The sequence below is a fragment of the Impatiens glandulifera genome, chromosome 1 (genome assembly GCF_907164915.1).
Source record: "Impatiens glandulifera chromosome 1, dImpGla2.1, whole genome shotgun sequence".
In the NCBI taxonomy this organism is placed as follows: domain Eukaryota; kingdom Viridiplantae; phylum Streptophyta; class Magnoliopsida; order Ericales; family Balsaminaceae; genus Impatiens; species Impatiens glandulifera.
Window position 1 is genome coordinate 145239730 of NC_061862.1, and position 15392 is coordinate 145255121.

The window sequence follows — 15392 nt, forward strand, 5'->3', positions numbered from 1 at the left end:
TATGATCAACCACTTACCCTCTTTGTCGCTTATTGTATTCTGAAACTCTAGGAATGTCTTTAGAATTTGTAGAGAAATTATTCACATGTTTGTAAGTTCAAAAACTTTATTTTAAAACAACTTTGATTTTAACTAATTATTTTTCTCTCTCAAGTATTAACTTTCGTAATTGTGAATTGATCGGTCATTGTCCTTGTAATTTCTCTATGGTAGTACATTTATTTATTAATCATTTTTAATTGTTTAATTGAGCATTCAAGAAAATTAAAATTTAATCGGAATTATGATTAGCCATTGACCCTTTGTTATTGAGCTTCGGCTTAAGAATAATGGTCTCCGTTATGATTCTATAAGTTTAACTGATATGGAGTCTCTAAAGATGATAGTTTGAAAGTTTGGATAAAATAACTACAATAAAAAGTTGGAACTCATAAAGACTTCATGGACAAAAACATTTTAAATTGTTTTACAAATTAAATAAATAATATTTGTCTAAGAATATTGTGAGAATGTTGTATAAACAAAATTTTCTATTACTGTAAAACCTCTATAAATTAATATTTTATTAATTTAGCGAGATATTATTATATCGATAAATTAATAATTTATTAATTTAAAGAGGTTTTACGTATCACCTTTAAATTTTAATGTCCAATGTACTAGTTATAATGTATATTAATTAGAGATGAAAAATAAATTATAAAAACAAGTTTCAAGGCACATTCTTTAAATTTACATTCACAAATTAATTGAATTTATCAAATTCATAATTTTTTAATAAGTAAAAGATTAGTTTATGGTACCAAAAAGTTGGTACATATTACTAATGTAGTACATTAAATATGGTTAGAAATTGATCACTATAAAATGTTCATTAAATTTTTTTAAAATCACATCAACTATGACTCCTAAACTAAAAGGTGTTCAAAAATCAACCATGACCAATCAACAACGAAAAATGTTATGTGAGTATAAGAGATATCACCAAGGATGCACTCAAAAAGATTTAGTGTAGTGGGTTGACAAAATTTTCAATTTGAAGTTAGTCAAGAAACAATAACAAATACTCTAAAATGATCATTAGAGTTCCTATCAGTTGACTTTGATAAAGGTAGATCTTTTAAGCATCACAAACCAGCCAAGTACTCGGACATGGAGAAAGTTGTTTATGAATAGTTTCTCTAACATCAAGAACGTGTGAATATAACATGAGAGCTAATAATATAGAAGGAGGTTGAGGCACTGAATCTTTTTTATCCACGTGATTATTTAGTGGATAAATGTTCACAAGGCTGGCTTAAAAAAATCAAATTAAGGCATGGTATCAAATCATATTGTCATTTTGGAGAAAGTGGCTCAGTCGACACACATGAAATGGAGACGAAATTGGAGTCTATAAAGAAAAAAATAATCAATTTCCTATGAAAGTTTTTTTCAATATAGACAAGTTACAAGTTAATCATTCCCTTGCAACAACACAACTTGAAGGTAGGAAACAAGACAAGAAAAGACTTACAATTGTTATTTGTTGCAATGAGGATGACTCAGAAAAAATTCCTCTATGGATCATTGGTAAGTATGCAAAACTACATTATTTTAATAATATCAATATGAATAGTCTAGATTGTGAATATTGTGTCAACAAAAGAGCATAGATGCTGAGTTTCTTTTCGAAAAATATGTTCGTTGGCTATATGACCAAATGCACGGTAAAAAATTCTCTTGGTAGTGGATAATTGTGCAACCCATTCAAATTATATTCAAGGGTTGCAAAACATTTAGTTGTTTTTCTACCGCCAAACATGACTTCAAAAAGTCAACCATGTGATGATGGGATAATTAGAGTCTTTAAAATGTACTACCGTAAAAAGTTTTACCATAAAATTTTGGAAAGATATGAGTTGGACATTTCTTCTTTGGAAAAGATTAATGTTTTAGATGCTATCAGTTTGGTTGTCTCATCTTGGATAAATATGCAACAAGAGGCCATAACAAATTGCTTTGGATACTACAAAATTCATTCGGCAAATCCCAACCGGCTCAAGTGGCTTAAACGATGTAAATTTTAGAGAAGACATTCGTGAGCTTGAGAACTTGATTACGGGTATGCATTATCGGTAGAAAATAGATATGAATCACTTGCTAGATTATCCTGGTAAAAATAATTAATGTTACGAGGTTTAAAACATTGAAGAAATTGTGGCGAATACTATTCAAAATTTTGTCGATGATGAAGTTCAAGATGATTCAATAGCTTTGGAACCAGTCACTCAGAAAGAAACATTGCAAGTGGAAACAAATCTTCACAACTTTTTATTGCAATACAAGAAGACAATGCCCCAACTCTTAAATTCAATGAGGAGATTTAAAAATGAACTCAATATAGATTTGAATTTTAACAAAACAAAAAACAAGTGAATGTAGATTTATTTTTTACTAGACAGTCTTAGAATTTGAAATATTTTACTAATTATTAATTTATAATTTCGTTAGGACTAATATATATACACTGGGATTTCAAAAAAGTTATTATCTTATTATTTTATAGAATGGGGTCCAATTTTGTATTTGTGCCATATTGGGACTGGACAAATTATTGATTTTATCGAGGTTATTAACTTATTGAGTATTAATTTATAGAGGTTTTACTATATTTTTAATATATACACACAAACTTTTCATTTTTATTGATATAAACAAACAAAAGAGGTGTATCATCTGATAAAGTATGATTGTTATTAGTATCAATCACAATGGGGGCATTGATAGTATAATTGTGTCCATAAGTTGTCTTTAATTCATCTTCTTTTACAATACTCGTTTTACTCGTTTTAATAGCTTCTTCATTCTTAATTTTTTGTGATTATTGAAGTAACATAATTAATATCTTCTTCATCTATTATCTTTCATATGATACCTTTTTATATGGTATATATATAATTCACTTTTATTGACTAAGAGGATAAAATGCTTTAATAATAGATATATGAATTATAAGAAATATATCCAATTGAGAATAACCAAACATGATGCATGCCCAATGTGAAGAATCAAGCCTATGCACACACATATCATTATATTTATACGACTCATAAGAAATAAATAAATATTACCTCATTAAATTTCTAGAGTGATAACTAAAAAAATAGGTGGGGACATCATATCTCAAAAAAGTATTATCATAAATATAAGCTCAAACAACTTAACTATTAAATCACCCATCAACTAAAGAATTTTTTAGCTTAATCAACTATGATATAACATAGGTCAGAAAAAATATAGGATATGACAGATATTGTTGACAAAATATTGCATTTTTCTAATAGAAATATTGTTTCGAACTATTACAAGAGATGTCAAATGAATTTTTTTAATATGGGATGATATACCTCATCCAAGATAAGAGTAATTTTAATCATAGTTTTGAAATCTGGCCCGGTCATTAATCTGATGAAGGGACTGGGTCATTGGGTTATTGGTTCAACCGGTGGGTCAACTGGTTCAACTAGTGTATTTCATATAATAATAAAATAATAAAAAAAATAGAAAAAATCGATAAAATTATTTATACAATAATAGTCAAAGTATAGATTAAAATTCAAAATATTGTTTCACAATTACAATCTATTCATTGCCTTTATTAGGGACAACACAATTAAAATAAACACCCGCGAGATGTTGTTTAAACGATGAATACTTCCACCCTTTATTAATTTTCCGCATTAGAGACAGATGAGTCTCTTTTCATTCTTGTTAATAATTAAGTATTCTCTATAATGAGCCCATGTATGATCAATTTTTCTCTTACAGAAGTTTGAGATTGTACACTTGAAGAAGTTGGAGTTGCATTTGTTGGTGTTTCTTCAATAGACTCAATGACATATAAAAAGATAATCTAGAGACCTAATAATCACTATATGAAGTATGAACCTCAAAATAATATCAAACTATTGTCATCAACTATATGAAATATGAATCTAAAAATAAGCCAAATTGACAAGAAAATAATGACAATAACTTAAAAAAAAATTTAAATAAAATAGACTTAACTGGATTATACGAGGGACAAGGTTTCAAATTAAATTACAACTCTAATTTTTGGATATTTATGCTTTTATCTAGAGAAGAAACAAGGTTTAAATTGGAGGTTGAGGTTAATAAAATAGTTTGTCATTTCTCTGTGTCTAGAACTAGAAATCGGTAATTTACCCACATGGAACTAGAAATAGGTAAGGCCATTGGGAACCAAAAAAAGGGGAGAAGGAAACTAAGAGAGTGATAAGTGATAAAGAAAAGAAGTAATTTGAAAAAGATAGATAAACCCTCTAGGTTAACCCGGGCTACCGGATTTCCGGTCCAACTAACGGGTTGTCCAGGTTTAACTGGGTTGATTGCATTTACGATTTTTTCATCAACCTAGTCCGGTTTAACGACCAGTTCACTAGTTTTTCCGGTCTGACTGACAGGCCGGGCAGGCCGGGCAGGCCGATTTTCAAAACTATGTTTTTAATGCACGACCAACTAATTAATTGGGAGAAACACTTTTCAAATGTATCTACAATATTTTCAATGGAATCTTACATCATATTGAAAAATTGAGAAAAAAATAGATTCAGTAAAATCGAAGCATCACTAACTACCATCACACTATCCCTACAAACGCATAATTAATTCAAATTTTCACCCATATATACAACCATCACACAATCCCCTCAAAGACATATATTTTATTCAAATTTGTACCCATATATACCACCATCAGACTATCATCTCAAACACATATAATTTATTAAAATTTGTACCCACATATACCACCATCACATTATCTACTCAAACACATACAATTTATTTAAATTTTCATTCACATATAATAGGAACTAGAAATTGGTAATCGCCCACATGGAACTAGAAATAGGTAAACCCATTGGGAATCAAAAAACGAGGAGAGAGGAACTAAGAGAGTGATAAGTGAGAAAGAAAAGAAGTGATTTAAAAAAAATAGAATTAAACCGCCAGGTTAACCCGGGCTACCGAATTTCAGGTCCAATCGATGGGTTGTCAAGGTTTAACTGGGTTGATTGTATTTACGATTTTTTCATCAACCTAGTCCGGTTTAACTACCGGTTCACTAGTTTTTCAAGTTTGGCCGACGGGCCGGGCCGAGTTTCAAAACTATGCTTTTAATGCACGGCCAACTAATTAATTGGGAGCAATACTTTTCAATCTCATCTACAATATTTCAATGGAATCTTACATCATATTGAAAATTTGAGAAAAAAAGTACAATATACAACCATCACACAATCCCCTCAAAGATATATATTTTATTCAAATTTGGCAAGGATTCGAACTCTAGTCTCAAGTGTGGAAGGTGATCACTTTAACCATTAAACTACATGTAATTGATGAGTTTTATTTATAATTGTATGTATACGTATATATTTTGTAACCTAATAAATATCAAGATTTTGAATTTTTTTAAAAAAATCACAAATAACATTTCACTCTTTATTAATAAGCTAAAAATATTTTATAACTATAAAAAACATTTTCACACGCCTCTTATCTCTCGGCAAACTAACCACTAATCTCAATCACACTTTCACATGTCTCTCTTATCTCTTGTATAGTTTTGTCTTCCTCTCTTTGTCTTGTCTCTCTATAAAACCTTTGTTGTTTTTTTGTATTATATATTTTATTTATCATTAGTCCAAGTCTAATGGGACGAATACCCTGACAAACTCCCCCTTCGACTTATGTGATGGGCTCCAACATATCCGCTCTTTACCGACAAGCCTAAAGCTTTTCACTCGACAAAGTTTTTGTCAACATTTTCGACTCATACTCACTAGTGTGCACTTTTGTCAATCGTAATTTCTTTGTTGTAAGTATTCTCGAATTTAGTGGTATCTCACATTAATATGATTCGACCTATAATGAAGTGACGAGTTCTTGGAGAAGTGGTTAATGCTCTAGTTATCACTAAGCATAACAAATTTCACTTGATTCAAATTTAACTCTTCGAGAAGTTTTTTCATACACAGAGTTTATTTTCAACCATAAGTAGGGGTGTTCAATATTTGGTCTGAACCAAATATCCAACCGAATTTGGATTTCATTTCGGTTTTCGAATCATATTTCAAAACAATTCAAATTCAAATACGGTTTTCAAATTGGTTTTCGAGTTTGGATTTCAACTCGAAAACCAAACCGAAAACCGAATTCATTTTTTATTATTTATTCTTCCAAACTTAGTTTAAGAAAAAGTTCAAATAATCAAATTAGAATATTTGAATTCAAGATTTAACAATAATAGAATAAAGAAAAAAGTACTCGTGGTCTAGTGGTAGAATAGTACCCTATCACGGTACAGGCTTGGGTTCAATTCCCGACTAGTGCAATTTATTTTGAGTTATGCTGAATATCAAATTTGAATTCGGTTCGATTTAATTAAAATTTATTCGAATTCGGTTCGATTTTCGAATTGGCTAAAACAAATAAAAATCTGACCCCTAACCATAAGTATTATAATGTACAACTTCTTTGGTGGACAACACAACAAATTTTTACACTTTTTATTGTCATGAAACAACTCCCCATGTAAAAGTCATCAAAAATCTTAAAATGAACTTTTTGAAATCAACATCACCTGTCATATATGAATCTCTATACTCAACTAGCATAGAGTCAACGTCGTCAAACACACAAGCACTCCTTGGAAATACCTCTCAGATATCTCAATATCCATTTCGCATCTTCCAATTAGGGGTGTAAGCAGTTTGGTCAATATTTTCACCAAAAAATTCATTTAAACTGTTAGTGTCAGTTTTTCAAAATCTTCATCCGTCGGTTGGATGTTCAACGTCGGTTTGGTTTGGTTGATAATAAAATTGGTTTGGTCAATTTAACCAAAAAAAATGTGAAATGTCCATCCTTTACCACTAGGTTAAAAGAACATGTGCTTAAAAATATATCAAAACACAAATGTATATGGTCGGTTGGTTAAACCGTCGGTTATTTATTATCTAAACCGCCAACCGAACTGGAGGGTTGGTACAAGAAATTATGAACCGGTCAAAACTCAGTTCGGTCGTGTTATAATTATTTCGGTTAGTTTTTCATCGGTTCGTTTCGGATTTGCTTACACCCTACTTCCAATTGCTCTTTAATAAGATTAGAGATAAATCGACTGATTACTCTGGCCGGATAAACTATATCAGGCCGAATACAAACCATGGCGTAACTCTTTCTCACTTTTAAGACATTGCTCAAAAGTTAGTTTGAAGTAACCTACCTGTGGAGAATAAACTGTTTTGACATTACTCATGTTGAATCTTTGAACAAATTTCTCAATGTAGTCATTTTGAGATAATCATAACTTCACATCCTTTTTATCACGAGAAATATTCATATCGAGTATATTTTTTGGTTTTTGATTTATTAATATTTTTTTTTCATTTAAATATTATTGTTATTATAAATAAAAAATGTAATTCTATTATAATTAAAATCTTTTTAATTTCGGTAACTTAATAAAGATCTCTAAATCGAAATAGAGTAAAAATCGAAATAGAGTAAAAGATTCAACTTCTTTATTTCATTGAATGGACCTGGCGGCCCAAATAACACAATCAATTCTTTATAATTATAATTTGATATATTTGTTTATTTGATACAATTAGGGTGGCATTTGGGTAACGGGTTGTGTTTTATGTCGTATACTTCTTGGTACACGACATATTATGAGTCAACCCATACACGATCCATTAAGCTTATTGTGTCTACCCTTTTAACTCAAACATGAACTGTGTATTAACGGGTCGACATGACCCGTTATACACGAAATTAATTTTGGGTCAACACGTTTCACGACACGATATAACATGAAAAGACACGACATTTATTTAATTACATGTACACGACCCGTTGGGACCCGATTACCCGTTACACGTTAGGTTTTTGGGAGAGAAACAAGTCGAGAGTCGTACCTATTGTTGGACTACAGCTAACGAACGGTAAAGGGGAAAGTGAACGGAGAAGTGTGGTGCTGGGCGAACGGTGGAAGGGGAGGCATATGACTGGAACGTCGATCTCGAGTTGGGGTCGTGAGGTTGAGTGTGGAAATGTCTCAAGAGTTTGAGGAGGGAGAATGAAGAAAGGAGTTGACTTGGGTGTTTGAGGAGGTCCGAGTTATTTAAGAGTCAGAATCGGGTAACAGGTCAAATATGGGTGACAAGTAACCCATTATTCGTTAGACACGATAATTGAAATAGGTCATTATCATGTCTAACGGGTAGACACGATAATGAACCGTACACGATCCGTTAACAAAACGACATGAAAAGACACGAACCGTTAAGAACCGACTCAAACCCGACCTTGTGTCGTGTTCGTGTCGTGTTATCCCAGACCTTGTGTCGTGTTCGTGTCGTGTTATCCCAGACCTTGTTTGTTATAAGTTATATTTACAATTATTTTAAATATTTTTTTTATATTATTGAAAATGAGTTATTTAAGTAAAAACGTGTTAATGAATAAATAATAACAGTATTTTTGTAAAGAAAATTAGAAAAAAAAAATGTATTTAATTTTGTATTTTAGTTGTTATTTGATTGATTAGAGTTTGTATATATGATTGTACTATGAGTTATTGGAGATTAATTCTAACCAAGAAATCCGACTATGCTAAAGTTTGGTAGTTATAGGTATCTCTAACCTAATAAGAACCTAATATCAATAAGATTTTAATAATATTTGGTAGTTATAATTGACTTGTCTCTACCCTAATAAAAATAAAATTGTACTCTAAATTAGGTTGATTAATAATAAATAAAGAAAGAAAATCATATAACATCTAAAATAATATATATTTCAGAATCTGTACAAACAATAAAAAGGTTATTTTTAAAAAATATATAATAATTATGATTGTACAAAATATTCATTCTTTCATTTCTCCCCCAACCAAACAATTTTTTCTTTGTAAAATCACGCTAAATATTTAGATGAGACATGATATTAAATATTTAAATGTGAAGAGGAACCGAACCTATATATATATATATATCTTCAATACTTAAAAAAAAAATAACAAAATATATTATTTTAACTCATTTTTTCAATATCACCTAATTATATATTTATATCTATAACTTTTACTATTAATATAAAACTATAATAAATTAATTAGACTATTTTAATTAAAATGATTTTTTCTCACTTATATATAACCTTCTTTGAATAATTTGTTCTTTTAAGGTATCATGTCACGTAATATATATATTGGAAATATATGAAAATAATGAAGCAAGGACTCATCATTTTTGTTCAGTTCAATTTTGAAAATTATTTTATTATTATTCATGTCTAGTTTGACTTCATAAAATTTTTTGAAAATTATTTTTTATGATAAAATTATTAATTTAGCATGAAGAAATAATTTTTTTTTGTATGAAGTATGAAGAATAATAAATATATTGATAAAGTTATATATATATATATATATATATATATATTTTAATAATGTTCCGAAATATAAATAACATTCACACACCCGTTTCTCGTGACATAAGAAAATAAAAATATCAATATACCAGAATAGTTAATGAATTATGTTAATGATTCCAATTCAATTTTGATTGGAATTTTGGCTTTTATGACTTAACATCTACATTTTTTTTTAAAGGTGAATTTTTAGTTATTATAAAATAAATTGAAATAATGGATCAAATAAAAAAAGAGAAATCAATTAAAGAAACTAACTTCAAAGCATAAGTATAATAAATAAATGAAAAGAAGTTCAATAATCTAACAAAAAAGGATTCAACTACTTTAAAACTTGAATAAAAATCCTCACAAATAGAAATTTGCATAATATTTCAAGATAAACGAGTGAAAAGGTGAAAAAATATAATCAGAATTAAATTCATTGAAAATAGCGTGAGCTAAAATCAAGAGGAGAAAATAAAATATCACAAAAGAATGAAGGAGAAACAATCAAAACTCCATGGGAACAAACCCTAATATCTTTTAATTTATTTATTTAGAAAAATTATCAGTCTTCTAAGCAAAATAATCCACATTAGAGATTAAAATGAAATTATGCTAAAACAAAGAGATTTATAACCGGTCTAATCAGTTTAAACTAGAACGGAAAATAGTCGAGCTGCTCGTGAGCCGCTTGCGAGCCGCTCGATCAAAACTCGATTTGAGTTTGATTTTGAACAAGTTTAAGTCGAGCTCTAACCGACTCATTTAATATTCGAGTTGAGCTCTCATATAATACTTATTCGATGACTTGTATAGCTTTTTCGAGCATTATAAGAAATAATATTTTTATTTATATATATATTAAATATTAAAACATAAAATTTAAAATAAATATTTTTTATTCATATATTTGAAAATTAAATTTTAGTTCAACTTTGTCAAGTCGAGCTTAGAGTTGGAGGTAAATAATCGAGTCGAGCTTTCACTTAAATTTATAAACTCGTTCGAACTAATAAATACTTAATCGAGTTGAGCTCAAACTCAATCTAACTTGAGTTCAACTTCTAATTTATGTCACTAGTTTAAACCCAACCAAAAAAACAATTATTACAAATAAAATGTGAATGTATCTCAATGTTTTACAAACAATAATAATAATAAAATATAAAATGAAATGAAGAAAAGAGAAAAGAGTTTATTTGCCTTTAAATAATACATTTTTATTTATTTGCATCTTAAGTCCTTTTTATTTTATTTTTCTCTTTCCTTTTTCTTTGGGTGTCCTCCAGTCTTCACCTCTATTCTCTCCGACTAGGATAACTGCGCCGTTACTAGTATCCACGCCGGCGCCGGCGTAGCTTTTTATGATAGTTCTTAAGATGAACATTTCATGATTTGCAGGCTGTATATGATCTTGATTGAAATTTGAATTTGAATTTGAAGACACACTTCATCTCTTTTAGCAAATTGAAATTGGTGAGTAATTCTTTCTTCACTTCTGTTCATATTCATTATTACGTTCCTCCATCAAATAGTGTTCTTTTTTACTCCCTGATTGATGAACTGCAAAATAGCCCGGACCCATAAGAAAAATCGACCATGTTTGGCGCCCGCGCCCTTTCACTCTCTACATTTGTGTCAATCCGATCATCATCAACTCCAAGGTTTGATCCAAATATCAACTTCTATGTCAAAGAATTCATTATTATCGTGTTCACCCTATTAGCAAATTGCAGGTTTATTGTCAGAATGTCTGCAGCTGGAACAAAACAATCGGTATCTCTTCCTATAAAACCGCCATCACACCCTACTTATGATTTGAAGGGTGTCATCAAGCTTGCGCTGGATGAAGATGCTGGGGATAAAGGTTCAATTTTGTTAATTTGGATCATATGTTTGATTTGGTTATCTTCTATATCTTGGTCATTTCATTGCTTGAGCAATTAGAAATTGGATTTATGATTGAGATTGGTGATGATCATGTAGGGGATGTGACCTGTATTGCTACAATACCTGCTGATATGGAAGTGGAAGCAAGTTTCCTGGCTAAGGAGGATGGAATCATTGCTGGTATTTCACTTGCAGAGATGGTATTCAAAGAGGTTGATCCTTTGCTTAAGGTACAGAGACAGATAATTTCTCAAATTATTTAGATTTACCTCGAATTGAACTATGGATGACTTAACTTTAATCTAGTAAGAACATCCAAAAGACAACTTTAATACCTGAATTGAATCAAATTACTTATTTAAGGGTAAGATAATGTCTAAACACTTTCCCTCGAAACTTATGTACGAAGGACTGATTTGACACTTAAAAATACAGTATTGAGTATGTTCTTTTGATTATGTGATTCATGCTACAAAAACTGACCTCAGGTTGAATGGTCTGTTAAAGATGGAGATCGCGTTCAGAAAGGACAACAGTTTGGCAAAGTGTATGGTAATCAGTTGAACCTGTAAGCCAAACTTTTAGGAATTGCTAAGATGTGTTAACTCACTTCCATGAAAATGTGCAGGACTGGCTCATAACATTGTTGTAGCTGAAAGAGTTGTCCTTAACTTTATGCAGAGGATGAGTGGAATCGCAACTCTAACTAAGGTTTTTGAACTCTTAGGCTATGTTTCAATGTGTATAACTAAGGATGAGTGGAACCCAATTCCATTTTTTTTTTTTTGCATTTTCATATTATTTTATGTCACTGCAGGCGATGGCAGATGCTGCAAGTCCAGCATATATATTGGAAACAAGGAAAACAGCTCCTGGTCTACGCCTGGTGGATAAGTGGGCGGTTTAGATCGATCCTTGTCTTCTGTTCTTTCTTTTTGTCTTCATTTTGAGAAAATTTCTAAAATATTGCTTTACAGGTATTAATAGGTGGAGGACAGAATCACAGGATGGGTTTATTTGATATGGTAATGATAAAAGATAATCATATTTCCATTGCTGGAGGGGTGAAGGAAGCTCTCAAATTAGTTGATGCATATTTGGAGCAAAATAATCATCATATGGGTGTCGAGGTATTAACCATTATGTATTCAGAAAATCATTTTATTCAACTGTTATTTACCCATTAAACTGATTTAATTCCATTGTCAGGTTGAGACAAGAACTCTCGATGAGGTTCATGAAGTAATACAATATGCATCTGAAACAAAAACATCGTTAACTAGGATAATGCTGGATAATATGGTTGTCCCATTAGGAAACGGGGATGTTGATGTTTCAATGCTGAAAGAGGCCATAGATATAATTAACGGGAAATTTGAGACCGAGGTGTCTTTTTTTTCTCTTCTTTCTTTCTAAAAAGTAACTTGAAAGAGAAAACTGTTCTAACGATTTCATCATAATTTGTGTTATGTGTTTGATGATTACAGGCATCTGGAAATGTTACTCTTGACACAGTACATAATATTGGACAAACTGGAGTGACCTATATTTCGAGGTAATCAACTGTTCTTTTACAGTAGCCTTTTATTTTGCTTTTATTATGGTTAAAATGAAATACAGAGCTTAGGTTAATTAAATGTATTTGAAGAAGGTAAAATAACTTTTCTTTTGAACATTCTTCGATCTCTTTCACCTCAATCCGAGATATCATTATCAGTTCCCAAAGCTCTCAAATTGATCTTGGAATCACACCCCAATTGAGTTTGATCACCTTCCAAACCATATCACACATAGGTGACATACAAACAACACCTACTAACCATGATCGTGCTTATCATGGTTAGACTCATGATCATGCTTTACATGCATCAAACTATATGATCGTGCTTATCATGCATCAGCGCCTTATTGACTTTATCTTTTCATAGCTCCATCTGGGCAATCGATGTCTAGACTCATGCAAAGAACACGTTTTTTTTCTTATTTCCTTATATAAAATTGGATTATGTCGGAAAAAAAGGAAAACCTACATCACACAAGCTCTAAGTGATTTGAGCCAAGAGCTCATAAGTTGCTTCAATATAAAGTATACAAGCAATTTAAAAGTAATTTTGGTATAATATTCCACCTGCAATGAATTTTGAATTCTAGTTGATCTAAACCAAAGATTGTCTTTTCAAGTTTTCTTGATCCAACAATTCTATATCCATTTCAGGAATCTTTTCATTAGTGAAGTGTTTTGTGTGTTATATTAGGGGATATGATACATATAGTTTCACCTTGTGCTATGTTTGATTTGCTTTGCAGCGGCTCCTTGACTCATTCGGTGAAAGCACTCGACATCTCCCTTAAAATTGATACAGAGCTCGCTCTTAGGGTAGGGAGGCGAACCAAACGAGCCTGATTAATCTCGGATTAATCTCTGTTTTATTCTTCTTTAGCTACTAATAATCATGCATTCCTCCACTATGAATGATTGAATAATTAAGGTAGAGAAAAATCGATAGATTTTTAATGTATCTAAATGGAAGGATGATGCAATTTCACGGCCTTTTCATCTCCCGTTAATATATTTTTAAATCTAATTTGATGTTGAAGTGAATCATTTCGATTAAAATATCAAAGATTTGATATTTTAGTTAAATGCTAATTTGATTTGTTGATTCATTTAATTCACATGAAGTGAATCAGGCTTGTTTGTAAAGGTCTATTGTGACTTGTGAGTGCATTATTAATGTGCATTGTATTTGTGCAAATGATTTGAAAATAAAACTAGAGTTTAACAATTAAATTGATTTATTAAATTTGATTTGAGTTATAATATAATAATATTGATGTATTAAATTCGGATTTATTTTAATACATATACTAAATTGAAATATTTTAATTTGTAAGTTTTATTACATAATTTTTTTAAAAATATAATTTGTTTAATTAATACAATTGATGAATATCTCAAATAAATGTTAAAAACTTATTAAAATCAAAAATATAATAGTTATATTTGTCATAACTATCTCAAACATTTATGAAATTTTTTTCACAAATATAATAAAATCAAAAAGAGTAAAGTTAGCTCAAGTAAAGAACAAAGGTTACCAAATTTCAAATATAGTTGTGGATTGAGTGATGCATTCTTGATGATGAAAGTCTAAGTACTTTAAAGTCTAAATTATTTATATTTTTATATTTTACTTTAATATATATATATTTATATATTTGTTTTAAAACAATTAATTAAAAATATTTATATTTTTAATTAAATTTTAGGACATTTTTTTATTTAATTAAAAAATCTCATAAATATACTATTATTTCTAATCTCGTAAAAATATGAGAATCGAAATGATAGATCTTATTAAAGATATTTCTAATCTCTAAAGAATCGATGTTGACTTTTAGAGTTGCCAATTGATTTGAAAAAAAAATAAAAAAATATTTTTACGTATACTAACGTATTTATGATATATATTTTTAGTTCGGTTTTTGTAACACTTAAAAATGTGTTTAGGCGTTATGTCATCCGTTCTCGTTAAAAAAGTCTTTACTTTACAAAATTTTGATTATTTTAAAAAATTGGATTTATATGTTTTATTTATCCAATTATTTTTCAAATTATAGACATATATTTAGGTTTGACCTTTTAATTTTTAAAATATTAAATCAGTGTTGATACCTACTTATTGTAAAAAATTATAGAGAATGATCCATGAAAATATTAATTAAAAGAGTTAGATATAATAAATAAATAAATCGAAATGAATCTTTAATAAATAAAAAAATAATATTCTAAAGTTTTTTTAAAGCATTTTTTACTTTTATTGGATTTTTAAAAAATAGTTTAAGCCTCTGAATTTTTAAAATAACATTGAAAGTCCAAAGAATTAAAACAGACTTGGAACGAGCGGTGGACCGTCGGTTCGAGGGATGCGGTTCGGGAGCGCTTTGGGTCGGCTATGGCACAGTCTGGATCGGGGTCAAGGTGGTTCAACCGTGGTCGACGCGTGCGGGTG

The 15392-nt window shown here is 29.9% G+C and overlaps 1 protein-coding gene across 2 annotated transcripts; it reads left to right on the forward strand.

Annotated features, from left to right (window-relative positions):
- Positions 1-10754: 10754 nt before the first annotated feature.
- LOC124910205 (nicotinate-nucleotide pyrophosphorylase [carboxylating], chloroplastic-like) lies at positions 10755-13969 on the forward strand. 2 transcript variants are annotated; one of them, XM_047450820.1, is made up of 11 exons: positions 10755-10970; positions 11053-11153; positions 11226-11356; positions 11476-11609; positions 11868-11931; positions 12008-12090; positions 12197-12280; positions 12357-12509; positions 12589-12765; positions 12867-12934; positions 13687-13969. In XM_047450820.1, the coding sequence occupies exons 2-11, from the start codon at positions 11089-11091 to the stop codon at positions 13781-13783; spliced, it is 1056 nt and encodes a 351-aa protein (XP_047306776.1). In that variant the 5' UTR covers positions 10755-10970; positions 11053-11088; the 3' UTR covers positions 13784-13969. The 2 variants fall into 2 exon arrangements, with proteins under 2 accessions (XP_047306776.1, XP_047306782.1); XM_047450826.1 differs by having other exon boundaries at positions 10755-10965; positions 11064-11153.
- The last annotated feature ends 1423 nt before the right edge of the window (positions 13970-15392 follow it).